The 23,960-nt window shown below is 45.8% G+C and overlaps 2 protein-coding genes across 6 annotated transcripts in view; one reads left to right on the top strand and one right to left on the bottom strand.

Annotated features, from left to right (window-relative positions):
- The window catches only part of ELP3 (elongator acetyltransferase complex subunit 3), a 133,003-nt gene that overhangs the window by 70,165 nt on the left and 38,878 nt on the right, over positions 1–23,960 (top strand). For 4 of the 5 annotated variants that reach the window (XM_073335612.2, XM_073335614.2, XM_073335616.2 and 1 more), the window contains 3 exons: positions 2,782–2,975; positions 17,067–17,181; positions 19,575–19,640. In XM_073335612.2, coding sequence (XP_073191713.1) covers positions 2,782–2,975; positions 17,067–17,181; positions 19,575–19,640 — 375 coding nt within the window. The remainder of the gene's footprint in view (positions 1–2,781; positions 2,976–17,066; positions 17,182–19,574; positions 19,641–23,960) is intronic. The other variant, XM_073335613.2, reaches the window with a different exon arrangement.
- LOC140908182 (uncharacterized) lies at positions 5,023–14,523 on the bottom strand. Its single transcript, XM_073335143.1, has 3 exons — positions 13,795–14,523; positions 13,072–13,196; positions 5,023–5,088 (listed from the first exon to the last, which is right to left on the bottom strand). The coding sequence occupies exons 1-3, from the start codon at positions 14,372–14,374 to the stop codon at positions 5,023–5,025; spliced, it is 771 nt and encodes a 256-aa protein (XP_073191244.1). The 5' UTR covers positions 14,375–14,523.

Raw genomic sequence — 23,960 nt, 5'->3', positions numbered from 1 at the left:
CTCATGCATAAATCACAATTACTAACCTAAACTAATACATTTTTGTTTATTCTGTTAAAACTTACTTTTATTTGTCTACTTCTGTCTTCTATCCTGTGCTGTAAACCCCACTGGGTCTGTCCAGTACTTACCTTACTTGTCTGTTTTTGTGGCCTTGGATTTTTACTTGTTCGTATATCTTGTGGGGGGAGGGGCACCTGATGTTAACAATTCCCTCATGACACTCTGCTTCACCCCTCTATTTACACAGACCAAAGATTTTACAAATAAGAGACACAAACCAGTTTTAATGGTTTAAACAGCCCTGAAACTGTTTCAGCTCAGTTCTTAAATGCTGCTCAGCAGACACATTCAAAAAGCAAAAATTCCATTATATCTTGTTATAATAGCATATATAATATTCATTTCTCTAATATTATTTTATATATATATATATATATTTGACTGACACAGTTCATTACACAGTTTTCTCACAACATGATCTCTGGCCATGTAGTGGTATTCCTTGGTAAACATGCCTCAGAATTCATTGGTCTTCCATCCTAGTGAGAGTAGTAAATTAGATAGTAGAAAGGAGTGGCACTGACATAATCTGAGTTCTGTTCCCAGCTCAGCCACAGGCTACTTGTGTGACCTTGTACAAGTCACTACTTATATCCTTATTATTATTACGCATCCAATGAAGTGAGCTGTAGCCCACGAAAGCTTATGCTCAAATAAATTTGTTAGTCTCTAAGGTGCCACAAGTCCTCCTTTTCTTTTTATTATATCCTGTGTCTCAGTTCATCATCAGTAAAATTGGGATAACATTTTCCTACTTCATAAAGGGTGGTGTCAGATTAAAATCCATTAATGACTGTGAGAACAGATTTAAACATTTTATTAAAGCTAATGTGAAAAGAATTCTATAATAAATAGGTTGAAAAAAAGTGTGTCTGTACATTTGGGTATAGTGCTTAGATTATCCACAAATACAAAATTTGTTTTTAAAGTTATATGATACATAGAGTACATAATCAGCAATAACCCAAATTTAGGTGAATAGATTTAACAATAGAGTTTAGATATTAGAATCTAAATACTCGGGTACATCACTCATGAGAAGTTGTACAGAGATTTGGTTGTGGAAAGCAAAGTATATCAATGAGTGGAGATTGTCCCTCAGTAATTGAGAATTAGGTTGGTTGTCCATTTAGAAAATACAGACCATGAGGAGAGTATTCGTTACTTTCCTGACTGTGTTTCTCATTGGCACTTCAGCTCATCTCTCCTGGTATGTGATGAGAGCCTTGTCAGCGCTTAGATCAGAGGTGGGCAAAGTACGGCCTGCGGGTCACATCCAGCCTGCGGTACCCTCCTGCCCGGCCCCTGAGTTCCTGGCCTGGGAGGCTAGCCCCCAGGCCCTCCCCTGCTGTTCCCCATCTGCCGCAGCCTCAGCTCACTGTGCCCCCCGGCGCAATGTTCTGGGCATCAGCACAGCTGCAGAGCTTCGGCCTGACCCAGTGGTCTGTGCTGCACGGTGGCGTGGCTGGCTCCAGCTGGGTGGCACGGCTGCCTGTCCCGGTGCTCTGGGTGGCGCGGCTGTAGGGCCACCAGCCACTGGTGCTCCAGACAGCGCGGTAAGGGTGCAGGGGGGGTTGGATAGAGGGCAGGGGAGTTCGGGGTGGTGGTCAGGGGGCGGGGGTGTGGATGGGGTCAGGGCGGTCAGAGGGCGGGGAACAGGGATGTTGAATGGGGACAGGGGTCCCAGGGGGCAGTCAGGAAGGAGGGCGGGGTTGGATGGGGCGGCAGGGGGGCAGTCAGGGCCGGGGAATCCGGGGTTGGTCAGGGGACAGGGAGCGGGGGGGGGTTGGATGGGCTGGAGTCCCAGGGGGTGAGAAGCAGGGTGGATCGGATAGGGGGCGGGGGCCAGGCTATGTCTGGCTATTTGGGGAGGCACAGTCTCCCCTAACCAGCCCTCCATACAATTTCGGGAACCTGATGTGGCCCGCAGGCCAAAAAGTTTGCCAGCCCCTGACTTAGATAGACAAATGTGAGATAATTGACTCAGTGCTTTTAATCAATCTTTTAGCTTTTGACTAATGACCTTAGTTGTGGTTACTGGAATTTTAGTTGTAGTAAAACAGTATTTCATAACTTTTCTGCACACTATACATGCCTAATGGCTTCCAGTGACCATAGACGTTTGAAGGTTTTCACTTTGGAGCTGTGTACTGGAATTTAGATATGGATAAGTGAGTAGTAGGTGCTGTGTGTTCCACCTTCCCAGTATTGCTCAGCACATAGGTGACATGTGTTTCAGTTGTTTTTATATTACTATTCAATTGTTGTATCCTGGACATATTGACAAATCTCTGAATGTTGTCCACAGAGAGTGACGATAAGCCCATTCTTTTAATATTGTTCTGATTCTGAGCAAAATTCTATTACAATGAATAGTATGACTCAGATCTGTTGACTTCATAATGAAGTCTGGTGAAATCTGCATCCTCATCTTTTGTGAATTTTTCTGCAGCGATCTTATTCTTTTATGAAAAAAAAAAGTATAATCCTCTAAATTTAAGAATAAGTCCTTAGACTGATAAAGATATTGGAAACTGAATGTAAGACCGCCTTTTTAAATTCTCATAATTGTGCTTTAAAAAAAACATCTGTCCTTCTGATGCAGCTTGAATTTTTTTTTTTTTTTTTTTTTTTTTTAAGAAGAGAGAGCTTCTGGTTTGAAAGCCCCAGAAGGTAGTGCTTTGGTTTCTGATTTGCATTTGTGTTCTGTGTTTACAGGAGTTTTTTGAGAACCCTTCTTTTCGCCCTGATGGCATGAAACTCTACCCAACTCTAGTGATCCGTGGTACTGGCCTGTACGAGCTCTGGAAGTCTGGAAGATACAAGAGTTATTCTCCAAGCACTTTAGTGGATTTGGTGGCTAGAATTCTGGCTCTTGTACCACCATGGACACGAGTGTACCGTGTTCAGAGGTAATTTTTCTTGGTGGGCTTTACTGGTTGTTTTTTTGTCTCGGCTGTACAAAGAGTTGCTCTGACTGTAGTAAGTTCTTAACTACAATAATTATTTTTTTGTCCTTCTCCATCATTATTGCATTAAAGTTTATTAAAATTGCTGCCAGTCAATGGGTTAAACTGAATAATGTGAGCACCAGAGTTGCCTCTCGAACTCACCTACATATTGCCAGTATTCCAGACCCCTCCCAAATGAGTTTCAGGCCAGGATGTGGAATAAATAGCATTGATGGATTATGTCCTCTTGTCTGTAGCTAAGGCCTATATATCCAAACTCTAATTAATGGATCTGTGCTGCAATTGATACTTTCAACTCTTGAATCCTGCTGTCACTCCTCAGGGATGTCATAGGGTTTAGCAAAATTACACTGAGGCCTGGTCTACACTAGAGTTGGGTTGAAGGAAGCTGCCTTAAGTCAACCTGTTAATGTATGTGTCTACACTACGGGGTCCTTTATGCCGAACTAAGCTGCCTCTTATGTCAACTTCTGTAATCCACCTCTGCGAGAGCGTAGTGCTTAATTTGATTTTCATGGGTCGATTATGATGTAGTGCAGACGCAGTGTTGTGTAATTCGACTTAATTGGCCTCCAGGTGGAGGCTCACAATGCTCATCTGTGACCGCTCTGGAGATCATTCTCAACTCTGCTGCACTGCAGCCAGGTACACCGGAAACAGACCCTCCCCTGCTAAAGACCCGGGAATTTTTGATTTCCCATTTCCTGTTTGATCAGCATTGGGAGCATGCCAGCTTGAGCACAGCTGATCATGGAGACTACATGCCCCAAACGTGCTCCAGCCTTGTCTGCACAGCAGGTGGTGGATCGCATCGCTGTGTGGGGAGAGGAGTCTGTGCAGGCAGAGCTCTGATCCAGCAGAAGAAACGCTGACATTTATGCAAAGATCACTTGTGGACTGGGGGAGAAGGGCTATACGAGGGACACACAGCTGACCGTGATGCTGGGGAAGGCACCTCTGATGAGTATACAGTTACAATCAAAGTCCAATAAACTTTAGCGGGCACACACATTCGGTGGTATTGCATGTTTACTGTGGAAAAAAAAGCAAGGTGCTGCGGTTCTCTGCTTACAAGAGGCTGCTCCAGCTATGCAGAGGGTGGCCCCCGGAAGAGGCTGTTTGTGGACTGGGATAGCCCGGGAATCCTCCATGGATATCTCTAGGAAACTTTCATGGAGGTACTCTGCAATCCTTTGCAGAAGATTTCTGGGCAGAGCAGTCTTATTTCTTCCACCATGGTAGGACACTTTCCCACGCAACTCCTGAATTAATTCTGCTGGCATCATTGCAATACACAGCATAGCAGCATAAGGATCAGATCTATACCCAGACACTTGCAGCATCTCCTTCCTTTCTGTCTGTCTTACCTTCAGGAGAGTGATATCACATAGGGTCGCCTAACGGAAACTGGGGAAGTTCTCCGTAAAAGTGCTCTAAGAAGAAAAACCACCAAACCATGTGGCTGCTAATATGCCTTTATTGTGCTTGGCATGGGTCAGCAAGTAGTTTAAGTGGCTGATAGGAGATTGGGGCCCCACATGTGAGATTCCGCAATTTGGGAGTGAAAACGTTCCCTCCTGCCCCGTTCGTAAACAGCTTCCCTTGATGCCATGGGGAGGGATGATTTGTTAGACTAACTCCCTCTGCTCCCGACATGAGTCTGTCATAAACTTTATTAAAAGTGCGGTCACCCATGACTCGGAGGGGCGGGCTACTCACCATGGCTGGAACAGCAAAATGGCACAGTGAATGGTTACAGATTCTGATTGTTATGGCTTGCACCTAGTGTAATAAGTGGTTTTTTGTTTTTTTTTTTTTTTTTTAATGAAAACGGCCTTGCTATGGAAACATTTTATGCATATACAATGGCCCCTTTCTTTTTTTCCGTGACTCACAGCTGGAAATGCGTCCTTCGGCATGTCATCAACACCTGAAAGAAGACTTCCGCTGATTAGGAGGAGGAGAAAGAGAACGTGGGAGGATATGTTCACTGAGATAATGAACGCCTCCGAGACAGCTGACGCAGGGCTGAAAGTGTGGAGGATTTTACTGTCTGAGAAGTTGAACATGGACATGGAGAGCAGAAAAGTTTCCCATGAGACTGAGTGTGTGGCGCAGGATGAGATGCTTCAGATTATGAGGGGCCAATCAGACTTGAGATGTCTGGTTGAACTGCAGGAACAGAAGCAGGAGGAGAGAGTCCCTCTGCAGACCCTGGTGGACAGCCAGCCAACATCTCCTGGTGCAGAATCACCCTCCCGGAAGCATTCCCTGAGGTGTGAAAGAAAAGTCCATTATCCCTTTCACTTAACTCAGGGGGAGGATACAAAGAACAGAAGGCGCCCATTTTCAGACCTTTGATGATGTTGAATGCGGTGTTATGTTACATAGCTGCAAATGTTTCTCCTGTTCCACTTTACAGCCCCTTTTCCCCCAGGCTAACTTTTTTTTTCTGTTCTCCCTCTTTACTTATGTTTGCTGAACCTATAGTTGAACTGTTCCTTACTGCTGCCCAGACAGCCTGTGTATGGTTCATGGGCCATGGGAGCAAGGGATAGGCTGGGTCCCCCAGGATAACTATAGGCATCTCAACATCATCAGTGTTCATTTTGTGGTCTGGAAAGAAAGTCCTGGATTGCAGCTTTTTGAGCAGACCCAAGTTCCTAAAGATGCACGTGTCACGAACCTTTCCCGACCATCCTATGTTGATGTTGGTGAAACGCCCCCTGTGATCCACCAGTGCTTGCAACACCACTGAAAAGTATCCCTTTTGGTTTATGTACTCTTTGGCAAGGTGGTCTGATGCCAAGATGGGGATATTTGTGCCATCTATCGCCCCACCGCAATTAGGGAACCCCGTCGCGGCAAAACCATCCACTATGTCCTGCACATTTCCCAGACTCACTACCCTTAGCAGAAGTCAATTAATGGCCTTTCACAGTTGGAGCACAGCAGCTCCCACGGTTGATTTACGTACTCCAAATTGATTCCCCACTGACCGGTAACTGTCTGGCGTCGCAAGCTTCTAAATAGCGGTTGCCACTCACTTCTCCACTGTCAGAGCAGCTCTCATTTTTATGTTGCTGAACTGCAGGGCAGGGGAAAGCTCTGCACAAAGTTCCTGCAAGGTGGCCTTCCGCATTTGAAAGTTCTGCAGCCATTGCTTATCATCCCATACCTGCAAAACGATGCGGTCCCACCAGTCAGTGCTTGTTTCACAGGACTAGAAGCGGGCAGCTGCTCTGTGACTGCCAGCAGCAACTGTGAATTGTTTTTTTCAGTGGCTTGCAGCAAGGTTACTTGCAGGACTTCGCTATGTTCCGTGCGGCGGACCCTACTTCAGCTCTGGAAATGCTGCAGGAGAAGGTGCGAGGAGTTTGAAACGCTCACAGCAAGAGTGCACAACTGACCAGGCTCTGGGGTTATGGCGTACGCATGGCGATTTTAAGGCGCGAAAACCACTGGGTTGTTTGCCATTGATATGAGAGAGGGAGGACAGTGCATCATGGGATGCCGATGCAATGTTCCCATTCTCCCCTGCGACAATGTTTTGGTCCCATGAGGCATTGCACGAACTTCCCAAAACACACTGCGGCAAATTGCACTTTGGGATAGCTACCCACAATGCACTGCTTTGTGCATCGATGCAGGTGCTGCTAGTGAGGACACACCCCATCAAGATAATGAGCATGGTGTGGCCACACACAATCGACTTAATTAATTTGGGGGCTCGAGGTTGAATTAGATAAAGTCAACTTAATTTTGTAGTGTAGACAAACCCTGAGGTAGCTCCATTCATTCTGTTCAAACTGTGTCCAGAGAATTGATTGGCACCTGCTCTTCCATCTTTGTATCTTTCATGCATTGTCCCTCAAGGATGTGTCCTCTCTCCCATCTTCTACATCTGTATGTCATCATTCGGGGAGATTGATAAGCAGAATGGATGGAAGTGGCAATAGCATGCAATCAGCACCAACTCTTATCTCTCCAAGGATCTGGTTGAAATGAGCAGTATGTATGAAGAGCAGGAAGCTGAAGCTGAATCCTGGGGCAGGGGGGAAAAAGAGGGAATGCTAGTAGGGAAGAGGAAACCGAAGGGGTGTCTGCTAAGCGCTTCAGTATTCCCCTGGACTCCTCACTGCTTCTGGATATCCACAAAGCCATGACCATGGAAAAAAATCCTTTTCTATAATAAGACTTCGCCCCTTTCTGATGACTCAGACACAGACACCATGATTCACCCATTCGTGATCTCTAGGCGTTATTATTGCAAAGCTCCATACTCAGGAACGAAACTGCCAACCTTAGAGAAATCTAGCTAGTTTACAACACAGCAGGCCATCTGCTGAACAGCCCACGCCTGGAGAGTACATCTCCCCTCAGTGCTGTGCTTGATGCACTGGTTTCCTGAAGAATACTGGGGTCATAATCAAGATTTCATTCCTCAACTTCAAAGTCCTCTATGGATGTGGCTTGTGTTACTGGAGGAACCTCCTAATATTGTGAGCAGGACCTCCTGCGACCGTCGTTCCAGTGGAATGTGATTGAACTGTCAACCTCCAAAAGTGAACCTAGTGTGTAGGAGATTGAGTTTTCTCAGTGGCTGGCCCATGAATCTGGAACTCAGTCCCAAAAGAGATAAAGATGAATTGCAACGCCTTCCAGGCAAAATGCAAACCCCACATCTTTAACCAAGATGCCCCTCAATAACACTAGATTTTAAAAGGGGTGGGAGAGGAAGAGTACAAAATAATTAAATCCATTTACTACTGACTGGTGGGAAGAGAGATTATATCTTTGTGCACACGCCATAATTATGGGAAGTGCTCAGATGTTTATGATGTTTACATAAGAATTTATATAGATGGATGAAGTTAAAAAAGGATTGCTGAATGATTTGTTGGTGCCCACGAAAAGATGCAAAATGATGAAAATAGTAACTGGCACTTAGAGCGTCTTTTACTTGAGCATCTCAAAGCACCTTAGAGGAGTAGTTGAGGCAAACATCCAAACTAATTTGGAGATGGAGCTTGATAAATTTATGAATGGGATTGCCTGCAATAGCTGGGCACTGGATTTGATAATCCCGGATGATCCTATGTAAGTATTACCCCCATTTTCCAGATGGGGAAAGTGAGATGCACAGGTTAAATGATTTGGTCAAGACCACACAGCAAGTCAATGGCAATCCAGAATAAAACCTAGGTGTCTATATTGCTAGCTGTGTCTCTGTCCACTGGCTCACACTGCCTTTTTTTTTTCTTTTCTTTTTTTTTGTCTGCCTTCCTAGGCAACCCAAACTGCCTAAATATGAAGGGTGAAATCCTAGCCCCCTTGAAGTCAATCTCAAAACTCCTAATAATTTCAGTGTGGCCAAGATTTTAGCTCAGGTATCCTGGATTTTACCATTATTTTGTTTCAAAATTTTAAGAAGTCCCGGCATTTCCAACCTGATGCTTCGTCCTTGGGCTATCCAGAATGTGCTGCTATTTGATCCATACAGCCATCCACAGCTATGTAAACAAATATATTCTGATCTGGATTGAAGGGGGGATGGGAGGCCTATTTTTCTGTCACTTCCATAAAATACTAATTTTCCATATGTTAATATGCTGATTAGAGGTTGTGAATTATTGTCTGTTCCCCATATGCAAATAAGGGGATCAGATATGTGTTGCTGTGAAAGCTTATTTTTTATTTCTTTGCAATGTCTTATTTACCACATCAGAGTTCCAGAGGTGGGAAAGTCTCCACACTGGGTTTTGCTATAGACCAGGGGTGGCTAAATTTACTGGCCCTCCAAGCCGCATATGACCATCTTCAGAAGTTTGAGTACCAGGGTGTGCCTGTCAGGTCTCAGGGCCTTCAGCCTTGCAGGAGGCACCTGCTAGGGCTCGGGACTTCAGCCCTATGGGGTGGGGCATCTCGGGGCTTCAGCCCCGTGGGTGGTACCTGCTGGCCTGGGGACTTCAGCTCCCGCAGGGTGTGTTGCTTCAGCCCCCTCAGGGAACGCCTGCCAGAGTTTAGGGGTTCAGCTTCCACAGGGCGCGCCTGCCGGGACTCAGGGCTTCAGCCCCATGGGGAGCAGGGTCTCTGGGCTTCAGCCCTGTGGGACGTACCTGCTGGGGCTTGGGGCTTCAAGCCCCCACAGGGTGTGCAGCTTCAGCCTCCTCAGAGTACTTCTGCTGGGGCTTAGGGCTTCAGCCCCCAAGAGGAGAGGATCTCTGGGTTTCAGCAGGAGCGGTGCTTCAGTCCTGAGACCTGGCAGGTGCCTCCCATAGGGCTGAAGCTCTGAGACCTCCCTCCCCACTGGGCAGAAGCCAGAGACAATGCATGGGAGGAGCATGTGGGGTGATGTCTTCCCCCCCCCCCCATTTTTGCCAGGGTTTGCTGGCCCCGCTTGGTTAAATGGTGTCACCAGGCCCCCTCCCTGCACAGCAGCTGCTGGAGTTGGTAAGCTGGGAGGTGTGGCCATGGGGAGAGGCAGCGGCAAACAACTGGGAGCTGCAGGGAGAGCCACTGCTTTGACTGCTGCCCCTCCCTGCAACTCCCAGCTGTTTACTGCTGCCTCTCCACATGGAGCTAACACCTGGGAGCTGCAGAGAGGGGCTGCTGAAGATAAGGGGGCGGGGGCGTGACTCAAATTGTTGGAGATGGTGAACCCCCATCTGATAGGCAGAGAATGGAGGGTATGGAGGGCTCTGCAAGCTGCACTTTAACTGTAAAAGAGCAACATGCAGTTTGCAAGCTGTGTTTTGGCCACTCCTGCTATAGACCTAGTGCTAGAAGATATCAGTTGGTTTTATTTGTGTTCCTGTTGGGAAGTACACAACAGCCTGGCCCTTTGGAGCTGCTCCGTAATTGAAAGAAATAGGCAGTCAGTCAGATTATTGCCTTAGCTCTAACATGCCCAGACGAAAATACTGTTCTCTACTCTGTCCTTTAGACTCAATGTGAAGTGCACATTACCTCTAAGGGTATGTCTACACTACGGAATAAGGTCGAATTTATAGAAGTCGGTTTTTTAGAAATCGGTTTTATATATTTGAGTGTGGATAGCTGTGGATAGCTATCCCACAGTTCCCGCAGTCTCTGCTGCCCATTGGAATTCTGGGTTGAGATTCCAATGCCTGATGGGGCTAAAACATTGTCGCGGGTGGTTCTGGGTACATATCGTCAGGCCCCCCTTCACTCCCTCCCTCCGTGAAAGCAAGGGCAGACAATCGTTTCGCGCCTTTTTTCCTGAGTTACCTGTGCAGACGCCATTCCACGGCAAGCATGGAGCCTGCTCAGGTAACCGCCACCATATGTGTCCTGGGTGCTGGCAGATGCGGTACGGCATTCCTACCACAGTAGCAGCAACCCATTGCCTTGTGGCAGCAGACGGTACAGTACGACTGGTAACCGTCCTCGTCATGTCTGAGGTGCTCCTGGCCACGTCGGCCAGGAGCGCCTGGGCAGACATGGGCGCAGGGACTAAATTTGGAGTGACTTGACCAGGTCATTCTCTTTAGTCCTGCAGTCAGTCCTATTGAACTGTCTTATGGTGAGCAGGCAGGCGATACGGATTGCTAGCAGTCCTATTGCATCATCTTCTGCCAGGCAGGCAAGAGATGAGGATGGCTAGCAGTCCTACTGCACCATCTTCTGCTGAGCAGCCATAAGATGTGGATGGCATGCAGTCCTTCTGCACAGTCTGCTGTCAGCCAAAGATGTAAAAGATAGATGGAGTGGATCAAAACAAGTAATAGACCAGATTTGTTTTGTACTCATTTGCCTCCTCCCCCATCTAGGGGACTCATTCCTCTAGGTCACACTGCAGTCACTCACAGAGAAGGTGCAGCGAGGTAAATCTAGCCATGTATCAATCAGAGGCCAGGCTAACCTCCTTGTTCTAATAGGAACAATAACTTAGGTGCACCATTTCTTATTGGAATCTCCCGTGAAGTCCTGCCTGAAATACTCCTTGATGTAAAGCCACCCCCTTTGTTGATTTTAGCTCCCTGAAGCCAACCCTGTAAGCCGTGTCGTCAGTCGCCCCTCCCTCCATCAGAGCAACGGCAGACAATTGTTCCGCACCTTTTTTCTGTGCGGACGCCATACCAAGGCAAGCATGGAGGCCGCTCAGCTCACTTTGGCAATTAGGAGCACATTAAACACCACACGCATTATCCAGCAGTATATGCAGCACCAGAACCTGGCAAAGCGATACCGGGCGAGGAGGCAACGTCAGCGCGGTGATCAGGACATGGACACAGATTTCTCTGAAAGCATGGGCCCTGCCAATGCATGCATCATGGTGCTAATGGGGCAGGTTCATGCTGTGGAATGCCGATTCTGGGCTCGGGAAACAAGCACAGACTGGTGGGACCACATAGTGTTGCAGGTCTGGGACGATTCCCAGTGGATGTGAAACTTTCTCATGCGTAAGGGCACTTTCATGGAACTTTGTGACTTGCTTTCCCCTGCCCTGAGGTGCATGAATACCAAGATGAGAGCAGCCCTCACAGTTGAGAAGTGAGTGGCGATAGCCCTGTGGAAGCTTGCAACGCCAGACAGCTACCGGTCAGTTGGGAATCAATTTGGAGTGGGCAAATCTACTGTGGGGGCTGCTGTGGTGCAAGTAGCCCATGCAATCAAAGATCTGCTGATATCAAGGGTAGTGACCCTGGGAAATGTGCAGGTCATAGTGGATGGCTTTGCTGCAATGGGATTCCCTAACTCTGGTGGGGCCATAGACGGAACCCATATCCCTATCTTGGCACCGGAGCACCAAGCCGGCGAGTACATAAACCGCAAGGGGTACTTTTCAATAGTGCTGCAAGCTCTGGTGGATCACAAGGGACGTTTCACCAACATCAACGTGGGATGGCCGGGAAAGGTACATGACGCTTGCATCTTCAAGAACTCTGGTCTGTTTCAAAAGCTGCAGGAAGGGACTTTATTCCCAGACCAGAAAATAACTGTTGGGGATGTTGAAATGCCTATATGTGTCCTTGGGGACTCAGCCTATCCCTTAATGGCATGGCTCATGAAGCTGTACACAGGCAGCCTGGATAGTAGTCAGGAGCTGTTCAACTACAGGCTGAGCAAGTGCAGAATGGTGGTAGAATGTGCATTTGGACGTTTAAAGGCACTCTGGCGCAGTTTACTGACTCGCTTAGACCTCAGCGAAACCAATATTCCCACTGTTATTACTGCTTGCTGTGTGCTCCACAATATCTGTGAGAGTAAGGGGGAGACATTTATGGTGGGGTGGGAGGTTGAGGCAAATCGCCTGGCTGCTGGTTACGTGCAGCCAGACACCAGGGCGGTTAGAAGAGCACAGGAGGGTGCGGTCCGCATCAGAGAAGCTTTGAAAACCAGTTTCATGACTGGCCAGGCTACGGTGTGAAAGTTCTGTTTGTTTCTCCTTGATGAAACCCCCTGCCCCTTGGTTCACTCTACTTCCCTGTAAGCTAACTACCCTCCCCTCTTCCTTCGATTACTGCTTGCAGAGGCAATAAAGTCATTGTTGCTTCACATTCATGCATTCTTTATTCATTCATCACACAAATAGGGGGATGACTACCAAGGTAGCCCAGGAGGGGTGGTAGAGGAGGGAAGGAAAATGCCATACAGCACTTTAAAAGTTTACAACTTTAAAATTTATTGAATGCCGGCCTTCTTTTTTTTGGGCAATCCTCTGTGGCGGAGTGGCTGGTTGGCCGGTGGCCCCCCCCCCACTGAGTTCTTGGGCGTCTGGGTGTGGAAGCTATGGAACTTGGGGAGGAGGGCGGTTGGTTACACAGGGGCTGTAGTGGCAGTCTGTGCTCCAGCTGCCTTTGCTGCAGCTCAACCATACACTGGAGCATCCTGGTTTGATCCTCCAGCAGTCTCAGCATTGAATCCTGCCTCCTCTCATCACGCTGCTGCCACATTTGAGCTTCAGCCCTGTCTTCAGCCCGCCACTTACTCTCTTCAGCCCGCTGCCTCTCCTCCCGTCATTTTGTGCTTTCCTGCACTCTGGCATTTGCCTCCACGCATTCGTCTGTGCTCTGTCAGTGTGGGAAGACAGCATGAGCTCGGAGAACATTTCATCTTGAGTGCATTTTTTTTTCTTTCTAATCTTCACTAGCCTCTGGGAAGGAGAAGATCCTGTGATCATTGAAACACATGCAGCTGGTGGAGAAAAAAATGGGACAGCGATATTTAAAAAGACACATTTTATAAAACAGTGGCTACACTCTTTCAGGGTAAATCTTGCTGTTAACATTACATACATAGCACATGTGCTTTCGTTACAAGGTCGCATTTTGCCTCCCCCTACCCCGTGTGGCTACCCCCTCAGCCCTCCCCCCTCCCTGTGGCTAACAGCGGGGAACATTTCTGTTTAGCCACAGGCAAACAGCCCAGCAGGAATGGGCTCCTGAGTGTCCCCTGAAGAAAAGCACTCTGTTTCAACCAGGTGACCATGAATTATATCTCACTCTCCTGAGGATAACACAGAGATAAAGAACGAATGTTGTTTGAACGCCAGCAAACATACACTGCAATGCTTTGTTGTACAATGATTCCCGAGTACCCTCCCCTCTTCCAGTGTTACTGGCTTGGAGTGGTAAAGTGTCCTACCATGAAGGATGCAATAAGGCTGCCCTCCCCAGAAACCTTTTCAAAGGCTTTGGGAGTACATCCAGGAGAGCTGCGAATGCCAGGGCAAAGTAGTCCTTTCACATGCTTGCTTTTAAACCATGTATAGTATTTTAAAAGGTACACTCACCGGAGGTCCCTTCTCCGCCTGCCGGGTCCAGGAGGCAGCCTTGGGTGGGTTTGGGGGGTACTGGCTCCAGGTCCAGGGTGAGAAACAGTTCCTGGCTGTCGGGAAAACCGGTTTCTCCGCTTGCTTGCTGTGAGCTATCTACAACCTCATCATCATCATCTTCTTCGTCCCCAAAACCTGCTTCCGTGTTGCCTCCATCTCCATTGAAGGAGTCAAACAACACGGCTAGGGTAGTGGTGGCTGAACCCCCTAAAATGGCATGCAGCTCATCATAGAAGCGGCATGTTTGGGGCTCTGACCCGGAGAGGCCGTTCGCCTCTCTGGTTTTCTGGTAGGCTGGCCTCAGCTCCTTCAGTTTCACGCGGCACTGCTTCGGGTCCCTGTTATGGCCTCTGTCCTTCATGCCCTGGGAGATTTTCACAAAGGTTTTGGCATTTCGAAAACTGGAACGGAGTTCTGATAGCACGGATTCCTCTCCCCATACAGCGATCAGATCCCGTACCTCCCGTTCGGTCCATGTTGGAGCTCTTTTGCGATTCTGGGACTCCATCATGGTCACCTCTGCTGATGAGCTCTGCATGGTCACCTGCAGCTTGCCACGCTGGCCAAACAGGAAGTGAGATTCAAAAGTTCGCAGTTCTTTTCCTGTCTACCTGGCCAGTGCATCTGAGTTGAGAGTGCTGTCCAGAGCGGTCACAATGGAGCACTCTGGGATAGCTCCCGGAGGCCAATACCGTCGAATTGCGTCCACAGTACCCCAAATTCGAGCCAGCAAGGCCTATTTAAGCGCTAATCCACTTGTCAGGGGTGGAGTAAGGAAATCAATTTTAAGAGCCCTTTAAGTCGAAATAAAGGGCTTCATCGTGTGGATGGGTGCTGGTTTACATCGGTTTAATGCTGCTAAATTCGACCTAAAGTCCTAGTGTAGACCAGGGCTAATTGAAGCTGTTTGAAGTCTGTTATCTTAGTTCTGTGATGCTTTATTTACTCTAAGAAATCAGATGAATAAATTAACTGGCTCGCTAATTGCATTTGCCTTGATTTTGGAGTGAGAGAGAGTCAGAGGTGAGGAATTTTTCAGAGCCCTTTCTGCTTTATAAAAAGTGCTAATGTATCGCAAACAAAATAAGGGCAGAAAATAATATTCTCAAGGCTTCTGGTGCAACACTCTAATACTGGTAAAAGTGTTACCAAATTTATTTAAAGTGAGTTTGGCATTGGAATGGAATGAGAGCCCTGGAGCCTGAAGTCCTAACTCTACAGAACAGGCATAGCATGGGCAGCAGCAGTGCAAGCTTTCCCTTGTCCTCTTTTTTGCCAATGTACTTCTACTCTTCCTTGCAGTAACCACCTGTCAGATTGAGAGTCTCCATGGCTCATTCAGGCCTGGGTGTCTGTGCTGAGATTGCCAAAAATGGTGACTGTTAATGGTGTTTTTTGTGACACATATTCTTAAGGAACTGGATTGATACCTGTGAATAAATTTCACTTAGGTCACCAGTCAGCTCTCAGATGGTACTGACTTCTAATCACTTTGTTTAAACCAGGTTTTGAGATCAAACTGTTCTACATTGTACAGTTCAATACTCTATTGATAGTTCACGTTTTAATTTTTTTGTCTCCTCTTACTCTAAAATAAAATAAATGCAGAAAGTTAGCAGGGTTTGGTAATGCACGTGGCTAGCAGGATTGTCTTTCTGTCATCTTTAAAAGACTTAATATGCTCGGAGGTTAACTAGAACAATTTTTCTCCCTCCTCCTTGTAACAACCTTTTCTGTACTTGAAAACTGTTTTGTCCCCCATCAGTCTTCTCTTCTGCAGACTAAATACCATTTTTGCATGGTATTCATCATCAAACTGAACTTCGATGTAGCAGCCTCAGCCTTGAGAGTAATGGCTGCAGTCTCTTATTATGCAGGTCTAGAGATACTCAGCTGGGAAGGTGATGTTAGCATGCACACTCCCTCACACACCCATTCTCAGTTTTCCTAGCACTTTTTTTCAGGACTAATTCTTCACCTGGCTAATATGCTGTACATTCAAAACTTCCAAAGACATGTCCCATGTCAACTGCAGCGCCAACTCCAGCTAAAAAAATGGAAAAGCAGGTTTATCTTCCTCCAAATACTCTGCTGGTAATCTTTTCTGGGAGCATAGACAGAAAACAGCCATTGAGGCGTTGGACAAGGGAATAAGTCGCTTCCCTTCTTCCAGTGCGAGCATCTTCAAACTGCCTTATCTCAGCAGGTTTTTCCTCTGAAAAGTGCTGCTCCTCCAGGTTCAAGTTAAAGATTACACATTAGGAGGAGGCCGTTGCTGCCTCGAGAATTGGAAGATGAAAGCTGATATTCTCTTGAAAAGTATCCAACTCCAAAAGTTTCTTTTGATTTTTTGAGGTTCTGAAGCTTAGGCAGATTCCTCCCCTTTATGAGGAATGCTTCAGGGTGAGCCCTGGTCTGGGGTTGAGCCACCTCAGAAATAATTACTGAAGGATATTCAATAAAACTTGCTGTCCCAGGGACAAGCTTATCCTTTCCCCAAAGTGAAGTAAATTAAATCAACATTATCTACAGGCTCTTCATAGCATCAGAAGATGAAGGGTATAGTAGTCCATCTTCTACACATTGGAAAGCTAGAACCAGTTCCATAGAGAGTCAGATATTTTGGTAAGGGCACAAGATTCTTTGTGGCAACAAGTTCATGAGGAAATCAATATTTCAAGTGGAAATACTGAAATCTATCATTACAGCATTATCTTCTGTGGTAGACAGATCTCAATATTTATGCAAAAATGGTATTCATAATTATTATAACGACCTCTTATGATGTTAGGTTATTACAAACTTGTTCGCATCTTTACTGAATTTTAGGATGTAGTTACAATTGTTATATCCAGGATTTTTGGAGAATATACCAATGCTTGCTGTGAAGACGCTCTGACATGGAGGGTCCTAGAATGGAAATTCACACGTAAAACAGAATTTTTCCTTTTTCCAGTTCTTCAGTATGATGAATATGAAAATAAAAACACATAAATAGCCTATTTCCCAGCATGTAAAAAGTCATTTTCTACTGTAAATCTAATCATGTAGCTCTTTCCTCCCCACTACCTCCAGTTGCTGATTGGCTTGGCCATGCTCTAGTTCAGCCAAAGCTACTGGGCTTTGAAACAGGCATTAATTCAGATACCTCATGCATAACAAAGGATTTAAGATTAGATGATGGTGGTGGCCCAACTGGCCTTATATTTTATGAATATTGTTGTATAAAGTTTTTGTTTTTCCCCTTTGTATAGGGATATCCCAATGCCGCTGGTCAGCTCAGGAGTGGAGCATGGTAACCTGAGAGAACTTGCCTTGGCCAGGATGAAGGATCTAGGGACACAGGTAAAAGATCAGCAACCTTATGCCCAGGAGGAGCTCCCTGCTGACTACACTGTGCGACTGATTGTGTTTGTGAACAGAAGGAGAAAAATGGCAAAATGAGAGGAGTGTGAACTATAGGAGCCAGATTTGCTGCTCAACTAAAGATGACCTGCAAAGGAAAATATTGGGGTTTTGTCCTTTTTTTGGTTCATTTTCTGATAGGTAAAGAATACCTCAAAGATTTTTCCAAAAGAGCTGATGTTTTGCTTGATTTCTACATTAAAAATTTAGATTTTCCCTGCAAGATACAGGATGACCAGAGAACGAGGAGGTTTGTGACATCTCGTCTACTAAGGACATTTCTAAAGTGAGAGAGGGACTTTTTTTATGCAGACTGTTCACAACTTTTAAAAAAAATTATTCAACTCAAACATCTAACAGTTAGAAGAAAAGCTCTTTGTGAAGGATTTAGCATCTTTATCCTCCTCAGTAGGGTTGAGAAACCTTCCATGGAACACTTCCAGCAAAAACAGATACGGTGATGAAACTTAATATTCCAGCTATTTCTAAGAATTAAAAAAAATTGTAGGTGGCGGGAAAAATCTCCTTCATACATAACAAAGCAAAAAAAGGGGCCTCAAACCCAATTTTGTTTTCCGTGGCAGGCTACCTTTAAAGAACTGAATCTGTAAACATTTCTACTGTGCGGATGACTATAGGTCTGAACTTACTGGGGCAGAAGCCTGGAAGCTGGTAGAGTGAGCAACCAAAACAGTTTGTCACTTTATCACGTGAAGTATAAGATACCAGTGAATTTTCCTTGTATCTACTGGAGGTATAACATTATAAACAAACAGCTTTTTTTAAGGGCCATGATAGTTGGGACTGAATTTCCACAAGAAACCCAGGTATTTTAGGTGTGTAGGGTCATAATTAGAGGGTGCCCATGCTCCTCAGCTCTGCCCTCTTGGCAATTTCAGCTTTCCCTCTTTGTTCCGTCTCTGTGACTAATAACACTTGGATTACTGATTGGGGCAAAGAGATGGAGGGCACAGTCCTGAAAAATGCTGTGCCCTCTCAGGACTAGGGCCCTTAATGAAGAGCGGGGACTTGTCTGTCTTCTGCATGCCGTTTGTTGAGTCAGGGATTTGTAAAGCAAAGTAGATTTTGTGCATATGACCGTAAAGAAGTCCAAATTTAGCATAATCACCATATAAGAATAAAGCATGCCAGTTTTTATGGTCATACCAAGGTTAAATTATTTCACTGTATATAATATAGTCTGAGTTTGATTATTTTTAAGGCATTTTAGGGGGTGTTGGGATGCAGATAGTCATTTGGATGCCTTGGAAATCAAGTTCCATGTGGGTTTAGGCTTGACTTTGGATTTTCATGGTTTTTTCTTATTTGTGCTATGAAAACTGTCTTCAGAAAAGTTTTTCTCCTTGAGACTTCTCTCATGGGGCTTGGTTTGCACTAGTTACGAGAAGAGATACAAAAGACGTGTGCAAGCTACAATCAAGCTCGCTAACATTGAGTTCTGTCTCCTGTTCCCTCTGACTACCAAGGAGCTGTAAAGATTTGTAAAGTTCCCTGGCTTTTCTCTGATGCCTTGGACCATTGGTCCCAAACCTCTCACAGTTAGTCCATCCTGTACATCTGTGGGACACTTGACCAGAGAGTTAACTCTACCTTCTTATATTCAGGTGTGTCACATGCCAATTTTGGCATTAAAAATCAGTTACCCAGATTTACAAATTGCCTGCTCAAGAGTATCTCTGGCACACTAGGTTAGATTTTTCCAATTCTAGATCTCTCTGGTAAAGGACCTGACAGCCTGGAAAAAAGGCATAAATTTTTAACAGTGAGAGTAACCATTGGAACAGTTTACCAAGGGTCATAGTGGATTCTCTATCACTAACAATATCCAATCTCTATTTAAATATTTCCTAAAAGATCTGCTCTAGGAATTATTGTGGGGAAGTTCTATGGCCTGTGGTATATTATATAGGAGATCAGACTAGAATCACTAGAAGATTGCAATGTTCCCTTCTGGCCTTAGAATCTATAATAATGTTAAGTCTTTCTTGCTCTTTTATATCTGTTGACTTTTCCCCTCCAAGCCCTGCTACTTGCAAATCAAATGGTACTTTTCTCATGAGATGTAATGGTTGCTCAGTGAATTGATTTTTGTCAGCATGTTTTTACATTTAGCACAAAGTTCTTTTTCTAAGGTACATTAGGGACAGCTCGGTGAGCATTTTTATTTTGAAGTCTATTTATTCAAATTCTACCAGTGTAAGACAGGCTATTTCAACTTAATTTTGAGCCCATGGGGTGACTGGAAATCTGAACGTATTTGAGCTGCATGTATTCCTCTGTTTTATGTAATTTTTCTCTTCCTCTTTCCTTAGTGTCGTGATGTGAGGACAAGAGAGGTTGGAATACAGGAGATTCATCATAAAGTGAGACCATATCAGGTGAGACTTGTTGCTTCCCAGGGAGCTTGCTTCAGACGTGACTTGCTGTGAAACATTTGGTACGAAGGAGTTGGGACTCAGTTGTGCAGCCAGTTCTGCAACAGGTCTGTGTAGCTGGCTCCAGTTTTTCATCCATTTTCACAGCAGATTTATGTTTGTTGTTTAAGAAAATACGTTCACATGCTGAAACTTATGTACCACCATGTTCAATAACGTAGCGATAGCTACCAGTATTTCAGTATTTCTGTTGCAGTATCAGAATCCCCAGTTGACTCAGCTGTCTCCACTCTTTACCCCCATTCCTTTCTCTTTTCTAGTGAAAAGTGTATTTAGAAAATATAAAAAGCACAATAATTGTAGGTTGAACAGAAAGAAATTTAATTGGTTGAGGTTGTATAATGTGTATATATATTCTCTATTTTTGTCAGTCTACCAATACCTACAATATTATAATATGTGGTTGCTATCTGAAACAAATAAAAATAATAAAATCAATAAGCCACAATAAAGTGTAACCAGCAAATACATATGGATGTAAATCTCTGTAGAGGATGATGCTTATATAGTGCCCTTCAGTCTAGCATCTTAAAGCTGTTCACAAAAATGGAAGCTTGGTCCTGCTGGCTGCTGCTGCAGGGCAGGCAAGCTCCCCTCTTTCCCCAGCGTGCCAGGCTCCTGCCCCTCCTCCTCTCCCTCCCTGCTTCCGATCAGCTGATGGCCCTTGCGCGGGAGGGGGAGAAGCGGAGCCGCAGTGTGCTCGCTGCTCCGGGGAGGAGGCGGGCAAGAGGTGGGGACTGGGCCTTGGGGAAGGGGGGTGAAATCGGGACATATCCCCTCCAGCCCCCGGGCCGTGAGCTGCACTGGATAGGGGGGCTGGGAGCGCCCCCAGGAGCTTAGCCCACACCCCCAGCCCTCTGCCCTGATCCCTGCACCCCCCTCACACACTCCCAGCCCTCTGCCTTGACCTCTGTACTCCCCTCACACTCCAGCCTCTTGCCCTGACCCCTGCATCCCCCCACGACCCCTAGCCCTGACTCCTGCACCCCCACACATACCCAGCCCCCCCATGCCTTGACTCTTGCATTCCCCACATTCCCACCCTAAGCACCAAATGGGAGCTCCTGCACCCCCTCCCCCATTCCCACCTGCACCCTCGCACCAAATGGGAGCTGTCCAGTTAAGCACTCCACACCCAAACCTCTTGCCCCAACCCTGAGCCCCCTCCCTCATTCTGGCTCCTGGCCAGACCTTACACCCCAACCCCTGCTTACTCCTTCACGGCCAGCCCTGTGCTCAGTGCACTCCCACCCTCAGCTCAGTGCAGAGAGAGAGGAAGAGAATGGGCTAGAATCAGAGAGAAGGTAGGTACCCACTCCATGTGGGCAGGGCCGGGATCCCAGACTGGCAGCGGGCTGAGTCGCAGTGGACTGAGCCGCTCAGCCCACTGCCAGTCTGGGGTTCTGGCTGCCGGCCCCTTGCCAGCTGGGGTCCCGGCCACATGTCCTGCTCAGCCTGCTGCCAGCCTAGGTGAACGGAACCCCAGGCTGGCAGCAGGCTAAGCGGGCCGGCGGCGTAAGATCAGCATTTTAATTTAATTTTAAAGGAAGTTTCTTAAACATTTTGAAAACCTTGTTTACTTTACATATGACAATAGTTTAGTTATATATTGACCTTTAGAGAGAGATCTTCTAAAAAACGTTAAAATGTATTATTGGCACGTAAAACCTTAAATTAAAATGAATAAACGAAGACTCGGCACACCACTTCTGAAAGGTTGCCGGCCCCTGGTCTAGATAATGACAATCTCATGCCACTGAATCTCAGAAAAATGTATATCAATAGGAACCTAGAGATAAAATGCGTGAAAAGCAACTTATTTATTATTTATATTATCGTAATGCCTAGGAGCTCCAATTATGGTCCAAGAACTCGTTGTGCTAGGAACTGTACAAACACTAAACAAAAAAACAGCCTACAATCTATGTATAAGACAACAGATAGATAGAGACAGAGGAGTACAAGGAAACAGTATCTGTCAGCATCAAAGGCAGTAGTCTCAGCACACCAGGAACCTAGCCATTGTCGAGCTTGTTGTAGGCCTCTTGGCAAAGATGAGTTTTGAGGAAGATTGTGAAGGAGAGTAATTAGTAAGTTTTGCAGATATTTACGGGGAGTTTCTCCCCAGCATGAGGGGCTACATGGGAGAAAGCACCAAAATGCTTATTTGAAAATTTAGCAAGTGGGCAATAAAACATCAGCCTATAGCATTTGATAATTTGATCTGATGACGTGCAGTGATATTTTCCTTGCCTTTAAAATTAACAATTTCCTTGATAGAAGAGGTCATTGTAGATCTAATACAATTAAATCTGTTCACTGAAACCACTTAAGATTATATAACATCTTTCCTTTTGTAGAAGGTTAATAAGTTGTATCTATTTTAGAATCGTGATGTGTCTGGTTCTTTAAATTATTTTTAATTGGTTTTTAAAAATCCATTGAAATAAAAATATTTATGATTAGTTGGTTATTTACTAATCTATTTCTGGGTTCCTGTTCAATTGGTAACATTTCTCATTAGTAGTAGACAAGGCATTTGTTTGCTCTCAAAATGGCCTTGAATTGTATGTAGTGCTAATATATCCTTAATAGCCTTTAAAAAAATATCTAGTGAATGTTCTTGCTAGTGAATGTTCTTGCTGGATGGACAGCTTTGGAGACTGAACTCTGTCATGTTTTCACAGAATGGCAACTGCTAATGCAAACTCTGCTACACATTCTACCTTAACTCTGAAGTGAATGTTTTACCTCTAGGGCAGATGGAAACTGCCTGTACTGCCCTTCCCTCCTGCCCCCCCACCCAAAAAAAAAAAAAAGTGTTTTGGATCAAGATAGCTATCTTGAAATAGAATCCTAGAGGAGATGAGGCATATGTATATTTTTAACCTCGATGTAGCTCATTGAGGTCAACACTATACATACTGTCCCTTCACCCTGTTTCTCCTCTTCTTCTCCCCCTCCCCCCGGCCCCGATTTACCTTGACTAGCAAACTACCAGTGGCATGTATCTGCTAGGATTCTGCATCAAGGGAGCTATCTCAATGTAAAAAACCTACCATTTTTGCGGTGAAGACGTAGCCTGAAAAGTTCATTCTGTATAAGCCACTTGTCCTAATATTAAGGTCAAGGATTATCAGCAGGGGTACTAGTTATTGCTAAAGCTATGTTTATGTCCCGGAGGTCATGGAAGTCACGGAATTCAGACTTCCAGAGATGACCTTGACATTCTCTACTTCAGAGCTGCAGGACTCTGGAGCTGGGAGCCAGCGGGGCTGTGGCAGGGTTCCAGTGACAGGGGACCCCCTGCAAGGTTCCAGCCACTGGTGACAGACTCCTGAGGGAGCCCTCCTCAGGGTTCCAGCAACCAGATGACAACCTCACAGTGGGGAGAGAGTGAGGGAGGAGGACACCTCGGGCAAGCAGCTGGGGGTGTCCCATTTTCTCTTTGGGAAATATCATCACTCTGCAGCTCCCAGATGCTGTGGGTGGAGGGGGGCCCCCCGAAGCTTCCAGCTGCTGCGGGCAGAGGGGGAACCCCACAGCTCCCAACCACCATGGTGGCAGGGGAAATCATGGACCTGCAAAAGTCACAGATATGTCAGATAGGCTTCCATGAATTTTTGTTTATTGCCTGTGACTTTTACTAAAAATAACCATGACAAAATCTTAGCCTTAGTTATTGCCAGTTGTTTCTTTTTCACATGCACACTTATATTCTAGGAACTGGATTGAAAGCTAAAATTCATTTCATTGTCGTTAGCTGCCAGTCACTTCAGGTGTTCTGTTTGACACTGTCTCCCACAGTATTCTTGCCAACAAGTTAAAGAAGTATGGGCTGGATGAATGGACTATAAGGTGGATAGAAAGCTGGCTAGATTGTCAGGCTCAACGAGTAGTGATCAATGGCTCCATGTCTAGTTGGCAGCCGGTATCGAGTGGAGTGCCCCAGGGGTCGGTCCTGGGGCCAGTTTTGTTCATTATCTTCATAAATGATCTGGAGGATGGTGTGGATTGCACCCTCAGCAAGTTTGCAGATGACACTAAACTGGGAGGAGTGGTAGATACGCTGGAGGGTAGGGATAGGATACAGAGGGACCTAGACAAATTGGAGGAATCGGCCAAAAGAAATCTGATGAGGTTCAACAAGGACAAGTGCAGAGTCCTGCACTTAGGACGGAAGAATCCAATGCACCGCTACAGACTAGGGACCGAATGGCTAGGCAGCAGTTCTACAGAAAAGGACCTAGGGGTTACAGTGGA

Source organism: Lepidochelys kempii, chromosome 3 (genome assembly GCF_965140285.1).
Source record: "Lepidochelys kempii isolate rLepKem1 chromosome 3, rLepKem1.hap1, whole genome shotgun sequence".
NCBI classification, from domain to species: Eukaryota; Metazoa; Chordata; order Testudines; family Cheloniidae; genus Lepidochelys; species Lepidochelys kempii.
This window is presented reverse-complemented; position numbering and strand designations above follow the sequence as displayed.

What these genes read in the sequence shown, in the direction of transcription:
- LOC140908182 (XM_073335143.1), bottom strand. Translation starts at nt 14,374, where the DNA reads ATGCAGAGCTCATCAGCAGAGGTGACCATGATGGAGTCCCAGAATCGC. An exon ending in AGGCGGAGAAGGGACCTCCG is followed by an intron (nt 13,197 to 13,794) that starts GTGAGTGTACCT and finishes TTTCTCCACCAG; the next exon opens with CTGCATGTGTTTCAATGATC. An exon ending in TGTCTTCCCACACTGACAGA is followed by an intron (nt 5,089 to 13,071) that starts GCACAGACGAAT and finishes TCAACTTCTCAG; the next exon opens with ACAGTAAAATCCTCCACACT.